We start from the raw sequence: 15,381 nt of genomic DNA on the forward strand, positions 1-15,381 counted from the left end.
GCCAGTATTCCCTTCCAAGGTAACCATGCACTCTCTTCATGAATAAAGCAGAAGGGACAGAGATGTGGAGAGTTAAAATGAATACTATTTTGGGAGACTCCATAAAATCACCACATCTCAGGAACTCTGATTCCCCTATTACACTTCCCCTCTCCTATCCCCCCAACACATAAAAGAAATCAAAGCAAAACCAAAATGGGCAAAAATCTAAGCATATAAATATGAAGCTAATAAATTATTCTCTTTTGAACTGGACAGCCATTAGATATTGTAGAGTTTATTTTAAGGACCCACCTAGAAACAGTTGAAATAAAGAGACTTAATGGCATTACTAAAACCACATCAATCCAAAACGTGACAAGAAAACAGCTTCTTGTATTCTTGGTTGAAGCAATAAATATAACAAAAATACTTATTTTCAGAATATTTATGGAGAACAGGAAATGAGACAAGGACTTTCACCTTCTAGACACTAACTCATGTTTGACCTGGGTCAATAATGACAACTTAATTGGCTTAATTTTACATTTTGCAACTGCTGACTAAGTTAATTTGCAACTTAACAGGCAGCTCAGTTAGTAAACCCTTGAACTTAAGTCCGTCTCAGCAAGAGCTCTACCCAGAAATGGATTGGCACACAGGAAGTCAAAGGCAAAAAATACTGAAAGAAGAGATTTGTCCCCTTCTATGATTCTCCATTAAAAAATGACTCTGGGTTCTGGTTTATGGAAGTTCTGAGTGCTTAGGTATAGAAATCCACTCATCAAATTATAAATGACATCAAGGAAAGCTTTCACAGCCATAATGTTACCCTTGGTCACTCTTTAATTTTAGCAGAATAATTCTGGGAAATAGTAGATGCCAACAAAAAGGAAGTCTTGTGTAGCAGAAAGGACCAGACTACCTTGCTTTACCACTGAAGGACCCTCTGATGCTGTTTAGTTGTTTAACATTGCTGAATGTTAGTATCCCTGTCTGTAAAGTCCAGATTAACAGAGATGCAGTATTTAAAACTGGCCCCAAATAGGTACTAAAGAATTGTTTTTTAAAAGTCAACTTTATCGAAGTATAATTTGACAAATGATAATATGTACTCATTTTAACTGTTCAAGTTTTTACAAATGGATCTATTTTGTAACAACACTGCAATCACAATAGAGAACATCTGTACCAGCCTGAAAAGTTCCTTGTTCCCCTTCCCAAACAATCTCTACTATCACTGTTGGCTCTAGACAACCACTGATCTGATTTCTGGCACCACAGATTTTCTTTTTTAAAGTTTCATATAAATAGAATCATGTGGTGTGTATTCTTTTGCGTCTGGCTTGCTTTTTTTACTTGGTATAATGCTTTTGAGATCCATCCATGTTGTATTAGCAGTTGATTGCTTTTTATTTTGGAGTGATATTCTATCACGTGGGTAAAACACAATTTCTTTACCCCTGACCTTGTGATGTGCCTGGGGTTGTTCTCAGTTTTGAGCTATTATGAATAAATCTGTAATGAACATTCTCCAACAAGTCTTTGGATGGACATATGTTTTCATTTCTCTTGGGGAAATACATTATAAGAAACTGTCAAACTCTTTTCTGAAGAGGTTGTACCATCTTGCATTCTCACTGGATGTGTATGAGAGTTCTCCAGAGCTCTCCAGAGCCCGACCAATACCCAGTATTGTCTAGACTAATAGCTCTACAGATAGAGACAAAAGTCCTTAATAAAAGTCTGTGTGTGAGTGATACTTAACAAATACAAATCAAATCATTCACTTAGTTGTTCAAAATAACTCATTTCATTCCCATTATTAACTATGATAGCCAGACTTGTCCCCATAACCTCTAAGGTACTCCATGACCTCGCCTCAGCTGCTGCTTTGATCTTATCTCTACCACCCTCTTTTTGTTTGTTCTCCAGCCACAGCACGTAGACACACGACATACATTTATTTCTGTTCTGTCTACAAACTGGATTCAGCCTTAAATATCATCCACCTCAGGGCCTTCAACAGTGGATGTACATTAGAGTCAGCAAGGGAGCATTGAAAAAATGATCAGTGCTTGTCCCCACCCCAGACAAATGAAAATCCCTGCAAATGATAGGCCTGTGGATTATTTTAGGAGCCCCCTCCCCCACCCGGGGATTCTAAAGTGCGATCTGAGTTGAGAACCACTGAACTTCATTATCCTTTTTATGCCCAGGGGTTCATATCTCCTCTTCCTATTCAGGGGCCTAATTGCTCCAACACTGGCCTCCCCTTGTTAACCAGGAGGCTGGCATGTCATCGGTCTGCCCCCCTCCTGTTTTATTTCACCATGTGGAACTCAAGGCTCCTCTGCCTATTACCTCAGAAACACAGAAATTTGGGGCAGGAATGGACTTATATTATCTAACAAGGAGGTGCTCTGGAAGGCAAAGCAGATTGGAGCCCAAATTTCCAGTATTACAGTCTTGGTTCCTGATCTGTTTCCTTTTATATGCCTTTGAGTGAGTCCAAAGAACTGAGAAATCGAAGGATCCTCAACTTTTTTTGTATGTTTGCTCCAGTTCTCATTTAATAAATTTCTTCTTCTAGAAGTCCCTCTTTAAGTTAACTTTTCTTTCCCCAGTGATCTGGGGGTGGAGGCTGAAGTGTTAGACTAGTGTTCTCATTTTTATATGTAAATAAATCACTTGATTATATTTTTTGTCCTTATGTTATCATGAATATTTCAAATGAATTTTATATGGTTCTTATTTATGGCTTGGGAGCTATTTCACATGTTGGCTCATTGCCGCCTCATCTGCATATACCATATCTCAGCTGATGTTGATTGGTCTCATTTACATATTCATCATGCTCCTATTTTCAAAGATATTTTGTTATAAACTGGCTTTTCTTCCCCCTCCAGTGTTATAATAGCACGTAGATGTGTTTTTAAATTGCACTCATTTCCATACATAATTTTTCTGGTTACCATAAATCACCACCTTGTCACCTACTCCCCCCACCCTATTCAGTGTAATCCTCACACTTTATACCAAGCTGACATATGGCTCTGAAGTAATTAAAGACAATGTAAACAGTTTACAGTGCACTTTGTAAAAGCCACTTCACATTGCAGAGAGTTTAATGGTTCCTTTTCCCCCAGCCATCCCCAAAGCAGTGAGGAGTAGGGAGGTTTGAGACAGTGAGGCTGAGCAAAGCCATAGTGTGAACAGTGATCATTTCATTTCTCAGGGAGAAGCAACTGCCTCTCTTTTATCAGAAAGGCTGCTTTCCCTTGTGACTTCTTGTAGAAACAGAGGGGTTGGGTTAATGGAAGAAGGATCATTGGACATGGGTTGGGCAGAATTACTGGATTCTTGAAATCATTCTAACAGGAGGAAGGGGGAAGAATCAAAGCCTCAACCACCCAGGCCACAGAGACCTGTCTCTTGGGGATGAGAACCAGACTAATTTTCTTTTTCGACATTATCTGTTGGCTCTGCCACCAGCCCCTAGTCTCTTTTTTTTGGGCAGTGGTCTCAGGGCTTGTCAGTGGCTCTCCCTCCCCCACTCCAAGCCCATGTGGGTGGGGTGGATGTTCTCAACTCTGAGTATGAAACCCGTTACCCAGGCCACAGCCACTCTGAGCATTGCTTTCCCTTAGTTGTGGTGGTTGGTCTAGGAATGGTTGTGTGATCTAAAGCAGTCACACTTAATTTTAAGACTTTTATGAGATGGAGGAAAAAAAGGTGGTCAGATCTTTCCTTCTGAATGGAACCCAGGAGTTGAGCAAGCAGAACTGCTGCTGGCATCTTGTCACCGGGTTGGGACAAAGGGCTGAAGCTAACATAGTATAAGGAAGACCTGAGAGAGAGAGAGAGGCCAAGTCCTATGGACATGGATCCTGAATAGAGCTGTTTCTAAAGCTGTTGTCCTCTCTGACCATCAAGTTAAATGAGCCATTACATTTCCTGCCTTCCCTTAAGCCTATTCGAGGTTTATTTTCTTTTGCCTCTCACAACAGAAAGTGCCTAACAAATACAATGTTTGTATCACTTACTTTGAACATAATTATCTTGTGTATTTTTTTTCCTGGCTTACATTTTAAACTATCACTACATAAGTACCTGAATCACAGTAGATTCTCAGCCATTCACAGTATACTTATCAACTCCTACATTACTTATCACTATCGTTCATATTATTTGGTATTTTTATTTCTGAATATCTTGTCTTCCCAACTAATTATATTTGTTGATTCATTTTTATTCATGCATTTATCAGTTATTTATTGTGCAAGGCACCAAGGATCCAAAACTGAGAAAAGCAAACATGTCCTTAGTCCAGTCGGGGAGTTAGAAATTAAATTATCACATAAATAAGTTTCATATATTGCTAAAATGAGAGTCGGCACCAGGAGACTAGTGATAGGAGAGTGTATGTAGGAGGGGGTTTTGCCCTAGTTGGAGAGGTCAGGGAGAGCTTTTCTAGGTTAATGACAGTGGCATGGGAATCTGAAGGATGGGTAGGAGCCAACTAAATTAAAAGCACAGAGTGGAAAAGAAGTCTTAGGAGGAACAGCATGCACCAACCAAGGCTTATGATGGGCAGATAACACAGTACATTTTGTGAACTGATAAAAGGCTAATAGGGCAAAGGAGAGCTGTGAGAGGGTCTCATTTCTTTTTTTTTATGTTGAGAGCACTGGTAAGGCATGGCATGTATGTGTATATGGCAGGACAGATGTGGAAGATAACATGATTAGATAGGAATTTAGAAACTATCACTCTGGTTGCCATGTAGTGAATGGATGGAGGGTTGAGCGGAGAGCATGCTGGTGGATAGGGCAGCGGAAGCAGAAAACTGTTGCGGTTATCTAGGGAAAGATTACAGTAGCGGGAGAAGGAGATAAGTGGACAGATTAGAGGTATAGCAAGGAGATAAAAACAGTAGGACTGAGTTTTGTACTTTAATAAAAATTTATACTTGCCCTTGCCCTTAAAGAACAATGAAGGGATCTGGAAAAACTGTAAATTCTGAATACAGCCTGATAAATGTGTTGTTAGTAGTATAGACACAAGATTATGGTTTGGAAACACTGAGAGAATTCTGGAAAGGCTACAGAGGAGTAAATATTTAATCTGGACCCTGGAGGACTAGCTGGATTCCTTTTCCAATTTCAAGCAAAGTTTTAGGCAGAGGGACAGCATCTACATAGACCAGTGTGAAAATATATTTTGTTAATTAATTAATTGGCTAATTAATTCACCTGTAACTGTGGGTTTTTTTTTTTTTTTGAGTTTTTGTTTGTTTTTGATCCGTCTATGTGCTAGGCATTGTTCAAAGAACCAGCCATCACATTCTAAATAAGTACAATGTCTGGTAATGATAATGCTTGAGAAATGGCAATTTCTCCTGCCTGGTGAAAATGTGTGAGTATGCAGTGGGTATGGTGGACATTTAAAGGGCTTTGATTTTTGTGCCAGGCACTTATGACTGAAGCCTATGGCAGTGAGAGTCCCTCCAGTTTCTTCTGCAAGAAAGTTTGTGCAGTGTGGGTCTGGCAGCAGGGAACTAGAGAGATTGGAGGAGAGGCTGGCATGACAGCCTCACGTAACAGGCTATCTAAGTGTTGATGAGACTTTGGACCTAATAGCAGCAGGAGTGACAGAAGGGCTGGATTCCAGGGATATTTTTGAGAAAGAGTCAATGGAGCTGGAAAGGGACCTGGGTTTAAGGGACAGAAAGTCAAGGGAGATTTTGAATTTTCCTGCTTGGGAGTCTCAACGTGGTAAAGCTATTCACTGGGCAATGTGGGGAGATGAGTAATTTAAGAATAAAGACAGCTAATCTGGATGTATTATATTTGAGGCACTTGTCATTTAGGAGCCCTGATACTAGGGTGTCATTTGATATATAATGATCAGGGATGGTGAAAATAATATAAAAAAGAAAATGGCCAAAATGGAGCCCAGAAATCTGATTTTCTGAGGGGCAGCTAAGGAACAAGAAAGATGGAAAGAATCATCTATGGAGTGGTCCGGAAGCTTCGCAGAGTGGGCAGGAGGGTGTGGTGTCCCCGAAGTGGGAAGGGGAAAAAGTATTAGGAAGAATGGCAGGAATAGTCAATGACATCAAAAGCTGCATGTAAGTTAAGTACGAAGAACACAAAGTAGAAGTCATGAGTCCGGCTGTTCCATCTGTTGGGAACTTTCACAGAATAATTACATGGTGTTAGAGAATTTGTGGTCCAATATCATGAGGGCTGGCTGAGGAGTGAGTGAAAGAAGACAAGGGGGCAGTGAATGCCCCTGTTCTTTCACAAGAGTGGGAGTGGCAAGAAAGAGGAGAGGTAAAATTTTGCCACATGTGCAGAATGAATCAAAGGGATTTTATGCTCCATGGAGAGGGAGATATTGAAGAGGAAGCCAATGCTTACTAAGTTCAGGAAACTGGCTAAAAACTCAGTGAAGAACAGAAATACAGGGAAGGAGATGAGAGAGGAGATGAGCACTCATCACTGACCAAGAGTAGAAGGTGAGACAGTGGATGAAGGGGAGCATAGAGACTGAAGGGTACAGTCTCTTCAGAGTTCAGTTTGGTGCCAGGCCTTCCACTACACAATGTTTTTGAAACTCTGGGATACAAAAAGCATTGAAAAGAAATGAGATGAATTTAATTTTGTTTTAGGCATCTTGCTGTGTCAGTGTAGGCTGATTAATGGAGACAGCAGTGGAAATGGACAAGCTGTGTTTGAGGAAGTTGAGGAGTTTGTGAGCCAGCTGCCCTGCCTCTGGGATTACTGCTCTATCGGCCCAGTTTAACAACTTTTATTTTTATTGGAAGGTCCCAGCTGGTGGTGAACAGCCAATGAGGGGTCACTCATATCGGCTGGATTGAATGTGATTAAGGTGGATTATTTGTGGTATCTGGTATTCCTCCCTTTAGCACAATTTATATGCAGTTACAGGGCTGCTTGGGGACAAGGCATATCAGATAGGCTTGTTATTTAGCTCATGTCACTTCCAGGCAGGGCAATGGCTCACCCGTCGAGGAATACACCTTGAGCAGAAAGCTCTCCAACTCTATTGCTTCCTTCTTTCCTTTGGTGAACTCTACTCCAAAGAGTGCCCCATCTCCTAAGTCCTATAAGTGTTGATGTCCTCAAGAAGGTAAACCCTGAAGACGGCAGGTTTTAAAATGGGCTCTCCTCCAGCTGGGGATCCTTACACTTAGGAATCACATAAGCTGTTCCCTTCTTTCAAAACTCCTTCCATGACCCACCGATGGGGAAACCAAAGGCCTGAGAGATACAGTGATTTAATCAAGGTCACACTGTAAGTTTGTATTGAAGCGAGCTCTCCAATCCAGGATCCTGAGTACCGTCCTCTCAGCGGGCATTGTAATTGCTGAGACATATCGCCATTCTCTCTGCTTTATATTTCCTTCATTAATGGGTTTCTCTCCTGCTTCCTCCGACTTCAGCAAATATTCTTAAACAGGGGTGAAAGAAGCAAGAGGAAAATGGAATGGCTCTAAGAAAGAGAACTGCATGTAACCTGGGGGGTTGCTTTCTTCTTACAATGAAAAAAAATTTTTTTCCCTCCTGTGTAATCCATCTATCTGTTGCTATATTTATTGGTGTTTAACTTCTGGCTGCCACTGTGGTGAAGAACAGATTTTCCTGGCCCTTGAGGCCTGGGAGATGGGATCAGGAGCCTTCAAAGGAAGAGTGGGTTATTTTAAACATGGAAGAAGTTATTGTACTTTTTCCTCTTATGCCTCATTTTGAGAAAAGCTTGTTTGGGGAGATGCCTACATTAAACTAGTTCAGTAAGGAGCAAATGTTTGCATTAGCAGAGGGGTCTTCTCTTTTCAAAGGAAATCTCCTTCAGTGCTATAAACTTTCCTACTGCTTTTAAAATATTATTGATATATCAATTACCACCTGTCAGTGTGGCTTGGGAAAGAGAAGTCTCTAGAATCTCAAACACAAATGTTAGGCCCCACTGTTAATTGAAACTTAATCAGAAATAATAAACAATATCCCTGGGTATGAGCAGAGAAAATTAGCTTTGGTTTATAAAAATTCAGCTCCCAGGTACTTGGGAGCAATGCCTTTGAGAAGAAAAAGTGAGGATTGCTTAGACTGACATTAGGCTCATCTCAACAGCCACACTCTGAAAGATTCCCCATTACTAGGAAAGAAGATGGGAGGAAGTTCAGAAGGTTGTCTGGCTTCTGAGTATCACACTGGATATGATGTGAGGCAGCTGCCCACAGCCCGGTTGAGGCACTCACACGTAGTATTGTCGGGTACATACATTTTCTCCAGGTCCCCAAATCCAGAAAATGCTCCTTTTGGGATGACTCGAAGCTTGGTGAGGACAAACCTCCTGAAAGAGAGTGGACATAAAATATTACAACCTCTCCTTTCACTGATACACAATGGAGTGCCTACCCCATAATAGCAGTCAAAAGCCAACATGTGCCCAGTGTGGTCATTTAGTGGTAGCAGCAATTGCTTTTACATGATCTCTCTTCATCCTCGCCACAAAGCCGTGATCCTCATTTTGCCTAAGAGGAAACAAGTTTAGTGACGTTTACAGATTGGCCCAGGGTCACCCAGCCGATGGGTGGTAGGTGACAGAGCTGAACTATGAACCCTCTCATTAGTACTCTGTGTAGCCTCCTGTAGCCTGCTGGGAGGTCTCTTCTCTTTCTCTACACCAACCCCCAAAACCTCTTCCCTTAGTGTCATTCTTAGCTGACCTTGCTTCCTAGTTCAAAGAGAAAATGAACCTAGTAGAAGAGAACTTACTCATGCTCTTACATGGCCCTCAGCCATGAAGCCCTCTGCACCCTGCCTCCCGCCTGTTACCATGGGTGACCAGGACTCTGGAGATGGCTGAGACCAGCCCCTCTAATCCACATCAGACCTCTCCTCCTCTCTTCTAGTAGAGGTAACCACTACAGCAATTTCCCCCTTTCTTGTGTAGATTTTATTCACCTATTTTTGCTTCTCTAATTGGATCCTGCCCATCAGTATACAAACATACCATAATTTATTTCATCAAAAACAAAAACAAAAACAAAAAAAACAAACCCAAAACTCTAAACCTCAGCCACCTTCAGTTTTTGCCATTCTCTTCTGCTTGAAATACTTGTCTAATCCTACTCTAAAATTTCTTCCAGTGGCTCGTTATCTGAGTCAGATCTTTCCCAGTGACTTTGCTTTCACATTTTATAGTGATATCCAGGACTCTCTGGGATCTTCCTGCTCTCCCTTTCCATGGACCCTTTACCCTCCATTTTGACAGTTTTCCCCTTTGCTTATCTAGCTCTTACCGCAGTACTCTCTTCCTAGTTCTTGGACATCCCAGATCCTTTTTGCCTGTGTTTCTTCATTTGCAACTTTCTCTGCCTTGAGCACTCCTCTCTCAGATACCCTCATGGCTTCCTCCTCCGGCCCGCTATTTGCTCAAACGTCACTTGCTTAGTGATACTTTTCCTAACCATCCTATTTAAAATGACAGTCTCCCCTAGTTAACCCCTGGCCCCCTTTCCTGCTCACATTTTTCTTCACAGCACTTCTGGCATGTCATACGTTATGTTTATTCATCTATTTGTGTATTCACATATTTATTTATCTCTAACCTCTAACTAGAATACCAACTCTGTAAGGGCAGGGATTTTTGTAGAACTTGTCTGCTACTGTATAACAAATGCCTGGGAACATTACCTGATATATAGCAAGTACTCAAAAACTTTTTCTGAGATGGTTTTAATCAGTCTGAGAATTCTAAGCTTGAGAATGGAATTACAAGTGACACTTTTGGAATCTCTACAACAGGAATACTATTCCTTCCTCTAGCTTTCTTTCTCTTGTTTTGTGACTGATTCATAGATACTCCTCCCCATCCCGCCCACCCCCACTCTTAAATCTTTCCTTCCACAAGGTGGTGCGTCAGCAGGAATTAAACAATGAAACACTAAGGATTTGGATAGTTACGCAAACCTTCATTGCTTTAGTTTCCTATTACTTATTGGTGTTAGTGAAACTCCTGTTACAGGTAAAGTTATTGAGGCAAACAGTTCTTTAACTTTGTTTGCCTTTGGCTGTCGTGTGGACCGGCTCTATGGAGAAGCAGTGTGAGAGAGAATCTTAAGTACTGTTTTTGCTCTGGAGGAGTTTATATATGTAGGAAGGTAAAGTCAGAAACCTTGGAATCACCAGAAAACAGTTGTGGGATACAGTTGATGTAAAAACTATACGTGTTATGTAAATATTGAAGTGAGAAAGATCCCAAAGTACATAAATATATAAAAAGAAGATGGGAAGAAGTGGGTAAATTTGAGACTGGGTCTTAAAACCATCATCAGGTCATACATACTACAAGCACAGTCTATATGAAACCATTTAGATAAAAGAGATCTAAATTAAGATTGTGAGCAATGTATCTGGAAGAGTGTCAAGTCTAGAATTCCCATCTGAAAAGAATCAATGTTTTTTTTTTTTTAAAGATTTTATTTATTTATTTGATAGACAGAGATCACAAGCAGGCAGAGAGGCAGGCAGAGAGAGAGAGGAGGAAGCAGGCTCCCTGCTGAGCAGAGAGCAGATGCAGGGCTCCATCCCAGGACCCTGGGACCATAACCTGAGCCAAAAGCAGAGGCTTTAACCCACTGAGCCACCAGGTGCCCCAAGAATCAATGTTATTTAATCTTAGTTAGCATAGAAAACTTCTTTTTGTTCCTGTTTATCACAAGACAGAAGAATGATGAAAACAAACTAGAAAAAGCAAATAACAAGTCAACTGGATAGTGCTTTTTGATTCAAACCTAGTAGCAGATACATTTTCTAAAATTTTCAACACCTATACCTGTACTAAATGTTTTAAAACTTATTAACATAATCAAATCCTTTTTTTTAAGATTAAAAGTCTTGACTTCCATTTCCTGAAATGTAAAAAACTAGATAACATGAAGAATTTCCACTAAAAATCACCCAGAAGTCTTCTATAAATTATAACAAATACTGTTTTAATTACATAACTGAGCTTATAAGAAAGTATGAAAGATCCCCAGGGGCCCAAAGTAAAGCCACTGAACACAGAATGTAAACAGAAACTGAGGAGGGTAAACTGACGCTGAAGTATTCAGGGCAGAGGTCAGTTTCTGGACCTGGTAGCCAGGTGCTCTGTGTTTTGATGCTAAGGTGTTGGGTGAGATGAGATAAGATGAAATGCAAAGATTTATTTTTGTGTTCTATCTTGTTCATTCTAGGAAAAAAAGGTGCAAAAAATGGAAGACAGGCAATTTTTAATGAAATGATGTCTGGAAATTTTCCATATCTTAAAAAAGACATCAATCCTCAGACTTAGAAATCTCAAGTCCTAGGAAGGGAAACAAAAATAAATCTACTGCCAGATACCTGTGAATTAAAACAGTGGAACCAAAAAAGAAACTATCTTAAGATATATTACCTTCAAACAAAAATAATTAGAAAACTTCGTAAATATCTTCACAATTATTATAGAAAATAACTGCCAGTTTAGAATCCTTTACCCAGAAATAAACATTCATATGTGAGGGTAAAATAAAGACCCTTTTAGACAAATTTGATTAGTCATTAATGAAATTTTAGCCAAGGAATCTCTTTGGGGAAATAAGAAAATTTAATCTAGTAAGAAGACTCAAAAAAATAAACACTAGTGAACAGAGAAATTAGTATGCCTTATTGAATAGGTGGATTTTCATAATATTTGGAAAACTTACTATTCAATAAAGAATGCTGGAAAAAATACCGACCAAGAACTAGGTCAGAAAGCAAATCGGTATAGAATTTTGTTTAACATGGTGCATTTAAGTTACTTAAAAATCAGTTATGAGAGATAATAATTAACACCCCCCCACAATACATGTGCAGACATCTAGAAAGTCAAAATTAAATCAAACCAAGACAAAAAAACCCCACTCTTTTAAGTCACACATCAGCCAAAGAAAAAATTTACATATTAATTAAGAATTGTTTGGAATTGAACTGTAGTGAAAATATGAAATTTACGGAATGCAGCTAAATCACTATATACAGAGAAATTAATAGCTTTACTATCCCCCAAAAGAAAAGAAAATGGAAAATTCACAAGCTACATTTCCAACACAGGAAACTAGTGAAGGAATAATACAACAGTGGAAACAAAACTGTAAAGTTAATATTTACTCCATTTCTGGTCAGAACTTTAGGTACAAACTTAGTAAGAAAATTGAGGAAATGAGGGACGATTGATAGGGATATTTTGAAAAGATAAACACTCAGCTAGACATAACAACTTGATGTAGATACAGTTTAATCTATACTAATTTGTTTCACTTATTATAAGGTTAAGTTTCTTCATAAGTTTATTGCTAACATGGATTAGGAGTTTTCTTAGAATATTAAAAGATTTATTAGAATAGTTTCAAGAGTTTTGACTTACAACTTTAACACTAAAAATGACTCTTATGGAAAAGTACATTTATCTGAATGTTTGTTGAAGGAAACCATTTATCACTTAAAGTTGCAAACTCTACTTATATGTTTATTTTAACCAGTAACTTTCTGATAATTGATTCATTATGACTTTACTGATCCAGCTCTAATTAACTCATAAAGTTGTGCTCAGATTTCCTTTAAATCAAAAATATTGGTAAAAGCATTATTTTCTATGAATTTTCACTTTAGAAATAAATAAATGAGAATCTAACAGATTAACTTTGAGACACAATTAAAAATTTAATGCTGCCTTGAGAAAAGAAACCTGAGTATAGAGGAAAGTAATAAAGATAAGAGTAGAAATTGAAAATTATAATAGAGAAGATCAATAAAATAAAAGCTATTTTTTTTAGTAAGAGCAATAGAAAAAAAAAATATGTTCACTTCAACCAAGAAAAAAAACCAAGCAAAAAAAAAATGAGGGTCATGAAAAATGATGCTTAAGTAAGGATGTTTGTTTTTGTTTTTGTTTTTGTTTTTTTTGATGTATAATTGACACAATACTGCATTAGTTTCAGGTGTACAACACAGTGATTCAACAACTCTTTGTGTTTTGCTACACACACCACAAGTAGAGCTTCCATCTGTCACCCATAAAGCACTATTACAGTACCACTGACTGTATTCCCTATATATACTGTTCTGTTCATCCCCATGACTTACACATTCCATTACTGAATGCCTGTATCTCCTACTGTCCTTCACTCATTTTCCCCATCCCCCACTCCTTTCCTCTCTGGCAACTACCAGTTTCTTCTCTGTATTTATGGGTCTGTTTATACTTCAATTGTTTTGTTTTTTAGATTTCACATATAAGTGAATTATATGGTATTTGTCTTTCTCTGACTTACTTCATGTAACATAATACTCTCTGGGTCCATCTATCTTGTCACAAATGGCAAAAGTCACATCATTTTTTATGGCTGAGTAATACTTCATTGTTTCTGTGCATGTGTGTGATGTGTGTGTGAATTCACGCATACACACGTATATATACACATACCTCCACACTATTTGCCAAAGTGTCTGTACGAGTTTACGTTCTCAGTAACAGTGCACAAGGGTTCCTTTTTTCTCCACATCTTCACCAATGCTAGTTACTGCTTGTCTTTTTGAGTCTAGCCATTTGGACAGGTGTGAGGTGGTAGATCATTGTGGTTTTGATTTGCATTTTCTTTATGCTTAGTGATGCTGAGGATCTTTTTATGTGGCTGCTGGTCATCTGTATGTCTTTGGAAAAAAGTCTATTCATGTCTTATGCCCATTTTTAAATTTGTTTATTTGGTTTTTGGTGTTGAGTCGTATATGTTTTTTAAAGTATTTGGGCTATTAATTCCTTATTGGATATATCATTTGCAATTATCTCCCACTTAGTAGGTTGCCTTTTCATTTTGTTGATGGTTTCCTTCAGATAAGCAGGCCTTAAATTAGAGAGCCCTAGGAACAATTTTAAAACATTAAATTTGAAAAATCAGACAATACAGATAATTTTCCTAGAGATATACACATAGCACAATTGATTAAAGAAGATGTAGAAAAACTGAATAGATGTAAAACTGTTTATAAATGGGGTTGGTAGTTTAAAACCTCTCCACCCCAATTTTAGTATATGTGCTGACGAAGCGAGCACACCTCTCCACCCCAAAATAAGGTCAGCATCATATGATTTTAGAAGTAAACTATACCTTTTTAGAATAATAGAAAATCTCAATCTTACACAAAGTATTCCAGGAACTAGCAAAGAGGGAATACTCTCCAACCCATTTTATGTGGCTAGTATAACATCAGTAATAACACCAGAGAGGGACAATAAAAAAGAATAAAGATTAGGCCAATCTCATTAATGGAAAAAAAATCTGAAATAAGGTAGTGACAGTATGTACTCCAGAATGGCTAAATAATATATTGTTGTCAGTTTGAGTTTGTCCTAGAATTCAAGTGTTGCTAAATATTAGAAAACTCTATTAAGATTTCCACACTGAGAAGTTAAAAGAGGCATAGAAAATATATTTAGTAAAAGTTTACTCACTCTAACACAGGAAAGGGAGGAATATTCCCAATCTGTAAGTGGTAAAAATTTATCAAACACTGCATTAATTCCACACTCAATGGTGAAATACTAGATATATTCCATTTAAAGTTAGGAATGAGGAAACGATGTTTGCCAATACCTCTTCCATTCATTATTGTGCTAGATGTACTAGCTTAGATAGTAAGAGAAGAAAAAAAAAAAGATAGTGCTATTGATGAAAAGTTGTCATTATCTATAGGTAACATTATTGTCTACAGAAACAAAGAAATCTACTTGAATTTAAGAGATCAGCACTTGAACTAATAAGAAAGACTAGTAAGGTAGCTTGCAGTATAATTAGTGCATAAAATAATTTGTATTCTTATTTCAAAGTATATCAATTATAATGGCTATAAAACAAACAATAAAAGGAATCTAAAAAAAACAAACTAGGGTTATATGGAGAATAATCAAATACTTAACTGAAAAACATTTTTAAAAACCATGAAAAAAAAAAACAACAAAATCCTGACCTAACAGAAATGCCACATTTATAAATGGGATGTCTCAGTATTATGAAGTTATCAATTTTAATCCACATTAATATATAAATTAAATGTACGACACATCTGAGGTGCAATAATTTTTTTGTTTTGGTAGGTTTGTATGGAAATTGACTAGCTGATTAATACTCTTTGGAAGGGCAAGTTTCAAAGAAGAGCCAGAACAGTTCTAAAGGTGTAAAACAAGATTGGGGGAATTGACATGCCAGGCAATATAATTTTTAGAAAGCTACAGTGATTAAGATGTGATGGTATCGACAGGGATTAGGAAATAGGCCACTGGAAGAGAATAGAATGCCACAGAAAT

At 38.1% G+C, this 15,381-nt stretch overlaps 1 protein-coding gene across 3 annotated transcripts in view; it reads right to left on the minus strand.

Annotated features, from left to right (window-relative positions):
* Positions 1 to 15,381, minus strand: part of LOC111148068 (follicle stimulating hormone receptor) — a 154,522-nt gene that overhangs the window by 74,488 nt on the left and 64,653 nt on the right. For all 3 annotated transcript variants that reach the window (XM_022504445.1, XM_022504446.1, XM_022504447.1), the window contains exon 2: positions 8,290 to 8,361. In XM_022504445.1, coding sequence (XP_022360153.1) covers positions 8,290 to 8,361 — 72 coding nt within the window. The remainder of the gene's footprint in view (positions 1 to 8,289; positions 8,362 to 15,381) is intronic.

Source organism: Enhydra lutris, unplaced genomic scaffold (genome assembly GCF_002288905.1).
Source record: "Enhydra lutris kenyoni isolate GAN:26980312 unplaced genomic scaffold, ASM228890v2 scaffoldscaffold18, whole genome shotgun sequence".
NCBI classification, from domain to species: Eukaryota; Metazoa; Chordata; class Mammalia; order Carnivora; family Mustelidae; genus Enhydra; species Enhydra lutris.